Below are 15,678 nucleotides of genomic sequence, written 5' to 3'. Positions count from 1 at the left end.
CATGTAATAATATTTTAGTAATAATAGTAAATTAAAATAACTTCTAAGAAGGTTATTACATTAGAAAGAGAAGGAATTTTGGTCGATCAGATCATGAGTAATGTCATTTACATAATATATATATAATTTATTTTTTATGTGACGTTTCGTAATATGCACTAAAGAAAGGTTTGGATATAAATATGAATGAATAACACAAAGGTGTGGCTTACACTAACTTAAAGAATGTACATATCATATATGATTAGAAAACATGGTAGTAATATAATGTCTTATAGAATCTCTTATCCATGATAAAATCTCTCCTCAGGGATTACGTTTATATTATAAAGGATGGTATTACTTGCACTCAATAGTACACCATTAATACCTATCTTGTTCAGTACACATCAAAAAATGATTTTTTTAATCAACTTTCAATAAAATGCGATTTTTGTTGTTATAATTTTTAATCGAATTAAGCATTAATCCATTGTTTAAAAAAGCAACAATTGGGGTTCTTTGTATTGCTTACTACAATTAAAACAAAAGACACACAGCTTTGGAGAGCTTCTCTGCTGGTTCTGCCGAATTCCATACCATGGAAACCTTAATCACATTCCATATAACATAGCAAAATCTTAAAAAATAGACCATTATCATCTTCCACTAAATTGTTTTAATCTGGTATAATAAATCGTCAATAAAAGAACAAAACAAGTACATTTTCTATAACATATGGATCCCTTCAGAAACTTTAGATTCAATAAATTAAAGGGGTTCAATTAAGTGTAAAGGGATTTTCTTGAAGAAATCATTATATATTCTCTCATAACGTTTCAAATGAGCACCAAATTATACAATCACATAATTGCAAATCAGGTGAAGAATCAATATAATGAACACGTATACTTGATTCATCGACAAAATAAGACGATGACATTGCTAATCTAGGTTTAAACTCCTCTACAATGGGTGAATTATTTTTCTGGACAATAAAATTTAAATAAGTAAGAAATATAGATGCATACCCTCTTCATTACATACTTTTCTCCAGATGCTGATGCAGCTGCTGCTTCAGTCTCTAATCACTATCCGCATTCATAATCATACCATGCACATTGCTAAACCGTTTGAAATGAAACAGAAATCTCTATATGTATTCATTTTAGCTACTCTTTTTTTTCAGGCTTTACCTTTTAATTACACTTTGTAGCTATTGCTGAGAAATTCGATTCCACGAGACCAAAGTGAAGAAAAAAAAAAAATTGATTTTACCAGTGTGCTGGAGTGTAAGCTAATCAAGGGCAGCTTTACCCCTGCGACCACTTATAGGCTTTGGTAAACCATTCAAGATTGGTCTTGTGATAGCTGCAGTTGAGAGAGCCTGCAAGTCAGGTTTCAAAGTCCATTTCGTAGTTGGCCAAACGGATGAACTACTGCTATCCTGGTCTAGGAAGCTTGGCGTGCTTGATGATTTACGAACCCCAACAGGTCCATCAGTAATTATAGAATCTCCCAAGCCCACTGGAATAGTACTCAGCCAGCCCGACTCTGAATCAGTGGCCAGTGCTGTTCGACTGGTTGATTTTGGCCTCATGGCTAAACCCTTTCCTGTTACAGGTGAAAAACCACTGCTTCCACCACCATTTTCTTCTTTCAATAACCTTTCAGGTGTATCAATTTCAGCTTTCTGACGCCTTCGGACAGACTTCTCATTAGATTTCTCCCCCTCTGACTCACCTGCTTCAGCAAGAGGCACATAGTCAGCCATTGCACCATTCTCATGAATAAATCCATTAGCTGAGTGTCTTCGCTCTTGGTGGAAGTTTGAAAAAAGATCAGACATTGGTGAGGTCTCAGCAAGCAGTTCTTCATTTAGGTAATCTGAACTCCTTGTTCTATAAACTGCCATCTCCATGCCTTCAGAAGCACCCTTGTGATTTGGAGGTTTAAGGCCATAGTAATTCTGTAGAGTGCTCATAGCTGGAGAGGCCTTCTTTAAAGTTCTCGAGGCAGGAGAAACCTTCTGTTGAGATGATTTTATTCTTAGGGACTCTAATGACTCCAACATATTAGAATAGCCTAGACGTGGGGGTGTCCTTTCTTTACAGTTTTCTCTGCAATAAGTAATAGCACAGCAAGTCAAGTCACAGCAAATCTGGAATAGATAACTGACACAAAGATTAGACCTTGTCTACTAATGAGCAAAATCCTAGAAAAAGTCTTTAATATTTTAATTTTTAGATAATACATTTACATCTAAAAGAATTAGCCCTGTACCTACACCAGTCTCAAATCTCTTGGGAAATATGCATTCATATGTACACACAGATACATAAATCTACAGCTCTATTCTATATACCATGAATTAAAAGGTAAAAAAAGACAAAAACTTGGGGGCAAAAGCTACCCACCATCAAAATGCTTTCTGTCAGAATGATATAATAGCTAGAAAATCAAAATTCCACGTACAAATTGATTTCCATACAGAATAGAAAACACTAATTTGGTTGTAACACCATTTGAGGAAGCCAAGTGAGACATGAGCAAACAAAGCCAAGCCTATTGCCTTTTAGATAAACACTTAGCTTACTGGAGCATCTAGACAATATGCAGCAAAGGGTATTGATCATAGAGACTGCCACTTTCTATCCAAATAAAAGGCTACAATTAAGATATATATCCAAGACTGATGTGGTCAATGATAATTAAAAGGTGCAGATGAGGAGCATGTCCAGAAATAAGCCATTATGATGGAAGATAGAGAACAGTTAGTAAAGAAGAAACTCTAATTCTAGGGCAAGAAAAAGGCTCACATTACAATAGGGGATAGTTCCCTGGAGAGGAAAATCCCCAGTATTTATTCACATGAGGCAGTATGGTGAACATACGAGACAAATTACATGTTATGTCATACAAGAGTTTTTACCAGTATAAATTTTTTTACCACACAGAGGACAAATCTCCCAATCTTTCTATCTTTATGAAGTCATTGTTGTACATGAAAGACAATAGTAGAAAGAATCATCACTAGTATTTACAACAACTAGGTAGCAAACAATTTTTATGATGCAAGTCAAAAAATACTAAAGAAAGATGATACTCTAATTCCAAATATAAATCTTTCACTATGATCTATGCTAGAAATGTGTCAACATTACAAAAACAAAGACACTAACCATACATGGGCATTTAAATAAACATATATTCCTAATTACATGTTAGACTTTGTGATGAAGGTATTTTATTCAAAAGAAGCTCTCAATTCGGTAGTTGAGCCTTTTAAGAATAATATTAAGACAAACGCTTAAAGGCTATGTTTTTTCATTCATAAAAGTGGGAAATGTGCATAAAACTAGATGTGTATAAAGAAAATTTCCTCTTACCAATATTTTTTTACTTATCACAATTGAGTCATTCTCATATATTATGATTATAACTCCAACAAATATGAATTCACTATTGCAGTTTTAGAAATTAAAAGAAAAAGGAGGAATAGCAATAGAACTTCTTAATAAACAGTTAGAACAGTAGTTTCATAGAACAACCACATCACTCTTGCAGTCTAATGAGGACACAATGTGTCAGACACGTAAAAAAAATTAACTAAACTTTCAAGACACAAGGGTATGACAACACAGAAAGATATCAACAACTATTCCTAGCAATAGGCATGGATTTTCAACTATTAGCGAATCTACTTGTGAACAACAAAATAATGCATTTGGTAGTCAATGTTGACTTAAAATAAACCATATTACATGTCTCCTTAAGCATCATACTAATCACAAAAGAGCAAGGTGAGTAATAATACTGTAATTTTTCTTAGAGGATACAGAAAAAGCATATCAATTATACCACCCAAATTCACAAAGGTAAAAGGACACTTGGCACGTGTGATGTAAAACAATCAATGTCTCAATTTAGTGAATGATATATATTAGGGTCACTCTATAATATAGTGAAGTATCAGTACATAGCAGGCTGGATCATCAGATCAGAACCACCACATCCTCACAAAAGACTCAATATTCAGACCTCCCAGTATAATAGAAAAGACCCATATAATTATTCTGAAGGGTAATTCCAAATAACCTCAGTGTAGCACTTCCACAAATCAAATCATAGAATAATAGACACAATATATGTTTCTCTCATCACTTTCACTTAAGTTCCCTTTTTCCTCCCACTTTCCCTACATGTCCTCTAAACTTATGAAAAAAATTTAGATTAGAGAGCTAAAGAGAGAGTTAGAATCAAGGTTTTTCTGCAATAGGTGCCAGAACAACCAATTCACAACGCTGTACATTCAGCAGATGCTTGTGGAACATAGACATATATGTTTCAGGAAATGAAAACAAGCAAGTGTGCCAGAAAAAGATGAACAAAAGAATGTAAATGGAAAAAAATAGACTTGGGAGTGCTATAATTGTACCCTGAAGAGGCAGAACCGTCAGACAAACAAGGAGATGGTGGATGTCTTCCTGGTAATGGTATCTGCAATGTTTTCAAAGCAAACATTTGAAGATCTGTAGCCAACCCATTCAGCCTTTTGATGTCAGCCACCTATTGAAAAACATTCACCAAACTCTCATCATTACTCATCAAACCAAACACACAATACAAACATTTCTCAACATCAATTATAAAATTTATCGCAATCCATTCAATAAAATGCCACAAACAACAAAAACTTAAAACACTCACTGTGTTCCAAATACATTTACCAAAGTCTCAAATTTACCCATCAAACCAAACAAAATTCTCTTACCATCTACAACAAAATTAATCACAACCCATTTGACAAAATGCAACAAACAAAAATGTACTGAAAATATCACTTTGTTTCAAAAAATATTAACCAAACTCCCATCATCACCTGTCAAACTAAACAAACAACTAATACAAACATTTCTCATCAACTCGTTCAAAAATTCTAAACACCTACTAAAAAATAAATCACAACCCATTTCATAAGACGCCGCCGTAAAAATTAAAATATATATATATATATATATGCACACACCAAACTCTCATCATTACATATCAAATCAAACCAACATTACAAACAATTCCAAAAAACGCACTACAAAATCGATCAAAACCCATTCGAAAAAATCCCACAAAAAAAAAAAAGCCAAAACCCTCAGTGTATTTCACCAGATCGTGACAGAGAAACACAAACCCCGATGAAATTTAAAGCGAAAAACAAAGAGAGATACCTCAACACCATACTTGATGGCGACACCAGCAAGAGTATCCATCTTGGAACGGGTGTTTCGATATAATTGTTCCTGTTTGATCCTCTCCACCGCCAGAATAACTTCCATTAGAGGGAGACATCTGGGTTTTGAGTCCAACTTTCTTACGATTCACAACAAACCCAGCTGCAGATCAATGTTATTTATGCTATACTTGAGTGAGATTTGACTCAGATTCCAACCCAACTGACCAAAATTTATCAAATCGTTCGCGTTTATGCCTTCGAAATTGTAATGAATAAGTAAAATGGAAAGAAACAGTCCCAAAATGTCAAAAGTAAGTTAGGCAGAGAGAGAGAGAGACAGAGCTTTAGGCCTTCGGGTTTTGGTTTGCTTTTGAGTTATTAATTAAAAGAAATGTTTTCAATTATTTGATGTTAAAGCTGTTTTATTTTATTTTATACTTTTAATTTAAAAAAAAAAATGAGTGAGCTAAATATGAGAATATATATTACGCTCTAAAGTAAATATATATACATTGTCCAAATATAAAATATGCTTCGTTATATTTTCTCATAATATGAATCGTAAAAATTTTAATTATTATTATTATATGTTTCTAATTTATTGATGCAGTAAATTAAATCTATTATTTTATGTTAAAGTTAGGAAAATATTCGAAGGTAAATCAATTTTTTTAAATTAAATATAAATATTAAAATTTATTATGTAGGGGTACCTCTCATGATAAGAGAGAAATAAAAAATATGCATGCTTTTTTGAGTCATTTTTATTTTATTTGTACATTTTTATATAAATAAAAGTTATATTATAATCCATAAATAAAAAAAAAAAAAAAACAAGTAGTTAAATATGAAATATATATATTCAAATATTTTAAAAATTAATAAAGTATTATTTATATTTTTTAATTGTATAATAATTGAAAAGATTTATGTGTCTTACTTACATGTGTGATCATGAGTTAGCAAACTGTACTATTAAATTTAAAAAATGTCATGACGCGCTTCACTGTAAATCGCGACCGACAACCGACAAATGGCTGCAGTGAAAAAATGGTAAGTCGTCTCTTTCATTACGAAAGAAAATTTTCCTGTATGGTTCACAATTGATATCATGTGATAGGGTAATCCATTTGAAATTTTGATTTCGACATGTGATATTGACCAAATTAAAAATAAATAAATAAAAGAGAAATGAAATTAAACACATTTCAAATACCAAATATAAGGGCTCCGTTTGGTTCACAATTTTTTTTTTTTTGAAAAAAATTTTTGAAAAAAGTTAAAAAAAAGTTAAATTGGGCGGGTATTACGATGTAGGATTTACAAATTGCTAAAATACCCCTATGTTTGTTTTTTTACAAAACACCCTATAATAAATATTAAAAGTTAACAAAAACACCCCCAATCCACCCTCAAATACGGACAGCCGGCCACCATGGGAGGGTGGCCGGAGGCGCCGCGTAACAAAATATTAAAAATATTTAGGGGTATTTAATTGATTAACAAATTTAGGTGGTTTAAAAAATGTTGAATAAAGTTAAATAATATTGTGAGTTTTTGGGTATTTTACTGTTTAACTTTTTTGGGAATACTAAAAGTAGTATATCCAAAATCAACCAAACAAAGCCAAGATTTTTGTAAAATGAATTTTTTTTTAAATATTAAATTCGTTATGATATTTAATAAAAAAGGAGTAGATATTGAATTGAAGAATAATAAATGAAGAACTAATTACCAGTTTAGTCCAAGGAAAGTAATTTCTATTAAATGTTCATTAAATTCCTTCAATAGACACTCATTAATTGGGGTTTGTTAATGGGGCTTTATTATGAAATTCAATGTCAAAATTGCTGTTAAATTATGGATAGTTAGGAATATGAATGGGGCAACCTATAGAGTAAAGTCAATTAGGGTGAAATAGCATTGATGTTATCTTATTCATTTAATAATTAAATAGGTTCCCACCTCAATTAATTTCTCAGGACCATAGAACTATTAATCGGATAAAAACTTTGATGGCCACCCCTATTAATAATCGGGACAGACTCAAACTCAGAACCTTTTTAAATAATACACCTAATAATTATATCGAAACATCGGTCACCTAGAGTAAGGGGTGCTTTTGCTTCTACTAATGCTTCAAACAAATTTTTTTTTTTTTTTTTTTCGAGGGTGTCTAAACACTTACGTGCACTCAACTGACCTGGGGGACTGAAGTTAACGGCCAAATAAGCCTTCAGTAGTTACCCTATTAATTGATAGAATTTGAGGTGAGTTGACTCACCATCTAATAAGGTCTTGTTAAATGTTGGTTGAATGGGAGGATTACTCCTCTTATAACCCAATAGGTTTGAGCGTGCTAGTTGATATGAGACTCTAACACTCCCCCACGATCAAGCCCATATATTAGGTCATGCTTGTTGATGAGGTAGTTGCTGGCTCTAACTCCTCACCGTTGGTCAAGCGCTCAACTCAACTGAACCTAGGCTCTGATACCATGATAGAATTTGAGGTGAATCTTGACTCCTCACCCAATAAGGCCTTGTTGAATGGGAGGATTACCCCTCTTATAACTCAATAGGTTTGAGCGTGCTTAGTCGATGTGGGATTCCAACATTAATAGTCGTGGAGATTCAAAATTAGGACCTCTTTAGTAATACACCCAAGAATCCTAAGCGAACGCCAAAATACCAACAAGTAGTTTGCTTCAAACAATTTTATCATCTCCATATTACTGTATATCTCCAGAATATATAATTTTATAACAAATCTCACTATTATCTACCTTATCATGGTAAGGTTATCCAATGGATCTAGATCTAATTGATAGCTGTAAGATAGCATGGCCACAGTAAGTGTTTACAGTTTTACACCACTTTAAGATATCAAAATCGTGTAGGACGATTGAAAATCAAATGCGAACCAACTTATGAACTCAATAATGGAGGTCGACAATTCTAAGAACAATAACTTTCCATAGACGGCCAATTTTATATCCCAAATGATATAGCAGTCGGTTCCACAATACTACATAAATAATTCTGGAACACACACTTCACCAATATACAATTACTCTTCCGAATAGAGGTGGGAAAGGCCCGGGCCCAGTCGGTCCTGAGCTTGGGCCCTCAAGGTCTGGAGACCAAATCGCATAGGCCTAGAAAAGTTTTTTGGTAAATTTTCAATTTAACCCTTACATTTATTGTGAATTCTATTAAATAAGGGAATGTGGGATATTTTATAAGGGTTAAAAGGAAATTGGGGGGAGGGGGGTGGTTGGGACCGGCCTTGGGCCTCGGACCCTCCTCCCTTGGGCCTGGTTCAGTCCTCCTCCCAAAGACCGGTCCTAGGTCCGGTTTTTTGGGTTGAGCTTTTTGGGTCTGAGCCTAATTCCCACCTCTACTTCCAGATACACGAAAGGCATATTTTGGAGACTCTCAAAAGTGTTTTGAGTAGTCAAAGAGTTAGGCCAACTTTTGAAACTAGTTGAGCCATCAGTTTTCTTCTTACCCGGAACGTACTTTAATCTTCAACATTAATGCGTTGGTTAGGTGGTTTCAATTACTCAGGTTGACTATAAACTCCATTAGGCACGGAAAACTGATATTGCCAACAAAGTGAAGGCATTGGGGCATTTGACCTTTAACAACCTGTAAGCTAGGTATAGAACTTAAGCTAAAATCTAAAGATAAGATTTCTGAATGATACTATGAGGCAATATCTAATTCCATGATATTCAATACCATGAACTGAAGCTTGAAAGATAGTACCTATTCTCGTGGTTGCCGCTCTTCAACCTTCCATTATTTCTGAAAGTCCAATTGCATTCTTGAGGTTGACCTGTGTGAGCCATACTGCATTGATCTTAACTCCATATCTTCACTTTCAAAGCTTAACGCACTTGCTGCATGGAGATTATCGTTAGTATCCATATATCTAACCATAAATGGAAAACATGTTGCAGAAGCATATGCATATACAGTTGATGAGTTAGATTCACATTCAGTCGGCTCATCAAATCAGTTGAAGAGATAAACTCAAGCCATAACTATTCAACTTTATATGCATATGCCACAAAGACATTTCCAAACATGATTTGAAACTTCCCTAACAGGGACATCAATTATATTTCTTTCACACCATTGCAAACAATAGAAGAAAACCAATTGAAACAAACACCGAACTGCAGTGGCTGAAGCCCAGTTCAAGCACGCATAGATCATTGCAAAGCAAAGAACACAACAAAATTCACGTAGTATTATTTATTCCTGCCGCACTTGTTCTCTACTTCTAATGCGTATATGGTATACAATTAAAATTTTCAGAGTGACAACTTCTCCAACCCATAATGAAAAATACCTGATGCCAATGCCATCTAAAAAATTACATTAAATTTCTTTCTTGTAGGTGATTATTGAACTACAGAGAGTTAAAGTAATATACATAGAGCTCGATTGAGATATTTCATGTATTCAATCAAATTAAGGCACAAAAATACACATTATTTCCCAAAAATTCTTGTCTGTCGCTCTGAATGCGAATGCTTTGCTTCTAGCTACTTTAAAACGCCAGAACTTAGCTAAGTAAATACCCACTACACAAATTTCTGATATGGACAGTCTCAAGACCTCTCCAATACATCTCCTCCAATTTTCTAGCCTCCTCTGTCCTCCCAGATCTGTAAAGACCACGAATTATGAATTTATAAGTCCATTGGTTGGGCTCATAACCCTTCTGACATATCTTATTGAAAAATTCACAAGCATGATCTATATTAGTCTTGCTTAGTTGCTCTAATAATATATTGTAAGTAAAGATGTCAGGCTGGAAGCACAGCTGAATTACTTCTTCTAAGTTTTCAATATCTTCACTCACTCTAATACCGCCAGAAACTGCTCCAATGAGCCGGCCAAGCAATGAAATCTTAGATGTCTCAATCTGCACATCTACCAACCGAATCCAGGCCTCATAGAGATCTTGAGTCTTGAAGGCATGCATCAAAAGAGTATTACCAACAAAGGATGTAATGCGGCGCCCAACTTTCTCCATGCCATTAATAACATGAATCGCCTTATCATATTTCTTAATTGAGCAAAGCAGCTTTATAAGAAGTTCATAGCATTCATTGCTTGGAACCCGTCCATCAATCTTCATTTTTTCCAAGATTTCTAATGCCATATCTGCATTAGCGACTTTGCAGAGACCAACAATCATGGTGTTGTACAATTTTATCCCGACCTTTCCTTTCTGGCCCAAATCACTGAAAAAATCTACAGCATCTGAAATTCTTTCACTCTTTAGATAACTCTGCAACATGAGAATGTTAGCACCCAAATTGGGCACATTGCCACTTTTCTGTATCATCTCATAGACTTCTTTAGCTAGGTCAGGCATTCTGGCATGCCCAGCTCCATCAATGAAGAAGTTATAAGTCAATGAATTGCTTGCATGACGAGACAACTGCATCTCCAGCAGCTGCAGGAATTGCTTTTCTGGATTTTCCGTGTCAGACAAACAACGAATAACAGCTCTGAACAATCCTCGAGTTGGTTTGTGACCCTTTTCCTGCATTTCAATAAGAAGTCTAGCAGCAATATCTGCCCTGTTGTACTTGTTAAAACCACGTATCAAACTACGGTAAGTAGCCTCAGTAGCAACTTTATTCATTCTATTGAGATCCCCATGAATCAAATAGCCATCTTCTACCCTACCAGCTCTGCATAAAGCCGATATAAACACATCATATATGGAATCACTTGGTACAAACTTTCTGTCCAAGGCAAAAATAAGCAGCTCTTTCATTTTCTCAAGCTTCCCCTGTCTGCACAAAGTACTGGCAAGTATATAAAAGGTTTTTCTACCAGGAAAAAAGCCTTGGTCAATGGAATTCTTCAACACATTATAAGCTTCATCAATACTTCCATCCCCACACAAAGTATTGATCAAAAAGTTGTAAACCATGCCACCCGGGGAGAGCCCAAACTCCGACCTTGAATTGTATAACTCAAGTGCAACATCTACCATCCCAGCTTTGCAAAAGAAGCAAAGTGCATAATTCATGGTAAAACTGTCCGGAACAATTTCATTCTCCTTCATCTCCATGAGCAAATCAAAAACCTCCATTAGACGGTTCTCACTCAAAAGCCTAGACACCAACACATTATACCGAAACACATCTGGAACATACCCTTCCAACGATTTCCTGCTGTTCAAAAACTCCAACGCTCCATCTAACCTTCCAGCCCTAGCAAGATACAAAACCCAAACACCATAAGCACGATCCAACGAGAGCAAACCCGATTCCCTAAGCTCCTCCAACAGCTTCCGCGCCTCCTCAAATTTGCCATTCTTACAAAGTGCTTTGACAACAACAGATACTGCATGGTCAGTAAACTCTACACCAGTACTCATCAGTCCACGTAAATACTCCTCCGCCTCAATCAATTGATTCTGCTTACACAAACTCTTCAACTTAATGGATCTCGTAACCTCATTCTCAAAACCCCTTAATGCAATCTGCTTAGCAATCACATCAACGGCATCAAAACACCTCTGCTCAACTAAAGCATTCAGAAGCACATGATATGCGAAACTATCCAAATCCAAACCCTGAAACCGCATTCTACCAAACACTTGCAATGCAAACTCGGGTTTCCCAGCAATCGCATACCCAAGAACCAAAGTATCATGAAATCTCACTCTATAAACGTATCTAGCATTCACAAAGTTGTCAAGAAAATCAAAAATCAAAGACCTCAGTTTCGCCTTCTTAAGGATCTTGAAAATAGCGTGAAACGTGGCGCGGGTGTGATGAAACCCAGGTTGGCGCCCAGCCCAATCGAAAAACTTAAGACAAGACAGCACATCTTTCCCATTCCTATAAGCCAAGACTTCAAGAACGAACGATTCGGAAAGGCGAAGATTCAACTGAGAGAGGGCAAAATCGGCGGCAAAACGAGAGGGCAAGTCGTCGCAGTGGTGGGCGCTTAATATCTCGAAAATTCGATCCAACATGTAGTTGTTTTGGGTCTTGAACCATTCTTTGAATGAGACAACCAGGTTTTCGGCGCTCTGTTCTTGAACTGCTGGGGCGGTTGAGTAGCTAGATATCTGATTGAACAAATGTGAATAAGGGAAAAGAGAAGAAACGAAAGTGGGGGCACTTAGAAGGCGAAGTGTGGAGAGAAAGAGCCTGGTTTTCGCTACATGTTTGAGCGAAAGCATGAGTGGTATGTTGGGAGGTTGAAGATGAAAGCGAGTCTCGGCTTGGACTTCCGTCGAACAGTTTAAGCGCAAGTGAAGATCGACGAAGACATGACATTTGAAGTTTTTACCTAGCAAAATCTAATTCCCAAAATCTAGTTCTAACTTTCAAAAGTCAGTCTCACAAACCACCCATCAAGTTTAAAAAAGTATAATAGATCATAGGAACGATATTGTGCGGTTCCGATTTCAGTTTCAAATAAAAAGAATCGGAACCATAATCGAAAACCAAAACTAAATTAATATTTTGCATATCATAAATATATAAGAAAATTTTGGTTTTTTTAAACTTAGTATCAAAAGTCTTATTAATTTTAATTAAAATATCAGCTTTTCACAATATTCTTGATTAAGAAATTAATATACATTAAGACATTTACGTTAAATAATAGCTTTTAAATGTTTATTATTAGTGAAAACAAACAATTAAATACTTATAATTAAGCATCAAATATCAAGTAAATATAAACAAATATATTATTTAATGTTTTGTACTTAATTGTTAGGGTGTAATTGTAATTTTATAAAGGTTTATTTGTCATTTTTAAAAAAATAAGGGGGTAATTGATATTTTTTAGGATACTTGGAACCGGAACTGGAACTGGAACATGCTCCTGTAACACAAGTTCCAATTCCAAGTTTTCAAGAACTAGAATCGACGGTTCTGGTTCCAAATCAAAGGAATCGACCGATTCTGATTCCTTTGATTTTGGGAGGGTACCGTGACCCACCCACCCGTAGTCTATTTGATGGTAGTTCCCTTTGGTACACAATTTTTCACTACTTTATTCCCTATTCTATCCAAAATACAACATTTATTTCCTTATTCTCAAAATATTATTCTATATTATTCAATTATTTTTAAACCCTCTAAATTTGTTAATTCACTAAACACCCCCCAAGTTTTTTTTTTAGAAATTGACAAAAACACCCTAGCAACCCACATTTGCCAGATTTTAGCCACCACTGCAGGAAACTGGCTGAAATCTGGTATAATGGCACACGACTAGTTGGATCTAGCCAATTGTGCGCTACTATGGCTTTTTTCGGCTAGATCCACTGTGGATTTGGCCGAAAAATGCTAGATCTGGCCACATTTGGTCATCAACAATGGCCATATCGCGCACGATTAGCTAGATCCAGCCGGTGGATACGACGACTCCAACCACCCTTCGGCTGTGGTGGTCGGCTATCGGTATTTAATGAGTGGGTGGGGGTGTTTCTATTAATTTTCAAAATTGTATTACAGGGGTGTTTAATAAATAAACAAACTTATGAGATATTTTTGTTAATTTCTAAATCCTACATCGTAATAACCACCAAATTTGACTTTTTTCAAAATATTATTCTAAAAAATATCAACCAAGTGCAACCTAGAGTTTTACTATTTGATTTCATGGTTAAAGGAGGTAATTGATGATTTTTTTCAAATCTATGGGAAGAATGGTTGATATCTCATTTCTTAGGAATTTTATGTATTTACTTAAACCTCAGGGGTCCTAAGAGAAAACTGATAACTCCAAAAATATTAGAAATATTTTATTAATGGGTCGTGCTATTCTAACATATGCTATGGTAATATAAATTCATGAGCATTGATTTATCATAACACAAATCCATTAGATTACATTGAATTAATAGCTATGAATTTGTGTCTCAAATATGTGTCAAATATTTATGTTACAATAACTTAAGCCGTTAATAGTAACTATGTGTTATTATATTAGAAAATATTCAAATAAATTCATAGATACAAATCAAAAGATTTGTTAATTATACTTGCAGAAAATAAAAACTACAAATAATTTTATGGAAAATTTTAAAATATGAAAATTAATGTTATTTATATTATTTTGTATATTTAATATATTAACTCGTGTATTATTAAAAAAAAAAAAAAAAAACTTATTGGTTTGTTTTTATGGTTGAAACTAATCTCTTATTTAATTGGTACATTAACTATTTATCGACTTAATTAGGGTTTTTTATTACTATTATGTATTATAATCAATACGGATGCGGTTATTTAAATGTTGAATGACATTGATTATCAAAAACTAATGATAAACTTATAATGTTTGATGAGTTGCTAGATTCGAGCGTTACTATTTTAAATTTGAAACAATTTTAAGGAGTAATGTTTATATTTGAAAATGATTTTTGATTGCTATATTAAACTTAATCTTAAATATAAACAATTTTATGATTAACAAAAACCAATAATGATAACTCGATCCATAGGTGGCTTAACGGTAAGGGGGTGTTTAAATCATATAATGTTTTATTATAGGAGTATATTATCTTAACGGAAAGAAATATCATATTGAAGATTATTTGGAATATTTAGAAAATATGTTTGGTTGGTTCGAATAAATTGATGAATAATATGTTTGGTTGAGAGAATATGGGTGGATATGTAATATAGATTACTAAATTGCCCTCATTTTTAAAAACTAATATAATAGTATTTATTATTATTATTTTTTGAATCATTTCTTTTAACCCCCTATATTTGAAATTTTGCTAAAACACCCCAATCATATAAAATTTTAATTTGTAGCAAAATCACCTCCACCCACCCCAAGCCACTGCTAGCAACTGTTGACAGTCATCAGAATGGTGCACGAGTTGCTGTATATGGCCGGCTGTGCGCTGACAAAGCTAAAAATGGCCATGGATCACAAATCCATGGCTGAAAACGACAATAGAAACGCCAGATCTGGCTGTTTCTGGCCATGGATCTATCATCCATGACCGAAAAAGGCCTTATCGGAGCACGACAGGCAAGATCCCACCGATCGTGCACCATTATGGTGACTGACACTAGCAGTCGGCAGTGGTGAGTCACGGCCTAGGGTGGCTAGGGGTATTTTGTTAACTTTTAAACTTTTTTGTGATTGGGGTGTTTTAGCTAATTTCTCAAATATAAAGGGGTTGGGTAATTGTTATTTGGTAGACATTTGAGGACAATTGTGTCCGAAATGATTTTTAATTAAGGGCAAAATGGGTAGAAAAATCAAATTACTTCGATATTGTTTTAATAACACTCCCTAATAAGATAATAAGATTTCTCCACACATTACCAACAATAAATACTATTTACAATAAAAGATTACCATAATATTTTATTACTTATAAACTAAATACCGAAATCTTATAAAATAAACGAAGATTACCTCTGTTATCTTATATGCCCCCGATCCAAA

The 15,678-nt window shown here is 34.4% G+C and overlaps 2 protein-coding genes across 2 annotated transcripts; both read right to left on the bottom strand.

Annotated features, from left to right (window-relative positions):
* Window positions 1-1,176: 1,176 nt before the first annotated feature.
* Window positions 1,177-5,568, bottom strand: LOC116116039. Its single transcript, XM_031402139.1, has 3 exons — window positions 5,205-5,568; window positions 4,418-4,548; window positions 1,177-2,099 (listed from the first exon to the last, which is right to left on the bottom strand). The coding sequence occupies exons 1-3, from the start codon at window positions 5,310-5,312 to the stop codon at window positions 1,277-1,279; spliced, it is 1,062 nt and encodes a 353-aa protein (XP_031257999.1). The 5' UTR covers window positions 5,313-5,568; the 3' UTR covers window positions 1,177-1,276.
* Window positions 5,569-9,543: 3,975 nt separating this feature from the next.
* Window positions 9,544-12,433, bottom strand: LOC116116035 (pentatricopeptide repeat-containing protein At1g71210, mitochondrial-like). The gene is made up of 2 exons (XM_031402136.1): window positions 10,055-12,433; window positions 9,544-9,887 (listed from the first exon to the last, which is right to left on the bottom strand). Exons 1-2 carry the CDS (start codon window positions 12,431-12,433, stop codon window positions 9,864-9,866), a joined length of 2,403 nt encoding a protein of 800 aa, XP_031257996.1. The 3' UTR covers window positions 9,544-9,863.
* Window positions 12,434-15,678: the final 3,245 nt, after the last annotated feature.

The sequence above is a fragment of the Pistacia vera genome, unplaced genomic scaffold (genome assembly GCF_008641045.1).
Source record: "Pistacia vera cultivar Batoury unplaced genomic scaffold, PisVer_v2 Contig76, whole genome shotgun sequence".
Taxonomy (NCBI): Eukaryota; Viridiplantae; Streptophyta; class Magnoliopsida; order Sapindales; family Anacardiaceae; genus Pistacia; species Pistacia vera.
Note: the sequence above shows the minus strand (reverse complement) of the source record. Positions and strands in the feature narration are given on the sequence as shown.

Bases quoted from the DNA above. Each gene is read 5' to 3' on its own strand.
- LOC116116039 (XM_031402139.1), bottom strand. From the start codon at position 5,312: ATGGAAGTTATTCTGGCGGTGGAGAGGATCAAACAGGAACAATTATAT. The intron at 4,549-5,204 runs GTATCTCTCTTT...GTTTTTCAATAG, and splicing joins CCATCAAGTATGGTGTTGAG to GTGGCTGACATCAAAAGGCT. The intron at 2,100-4,417 runs GTACAATTATAG...TACTTATTGCAG, and splicing joins GACGGTTCTGCCTCTTCAGG to AGAAAACTGTAAAGAAAGGA.
- LOC116116035 (XM_031402136.1), bottom strand. From the start codon at position 12,433: ATGCTTTCGCTCAAACATGTAGCGAAAACCAGGCTCTTTCTCTCCACA. The intron at 9,888-10,054 runs GTAATTCAGCTG...TGGTCTTTACAG, and splicing joins ATATTGAAAACTTAGAAGAA to ATCTGGGAGGACAGAGGAGG.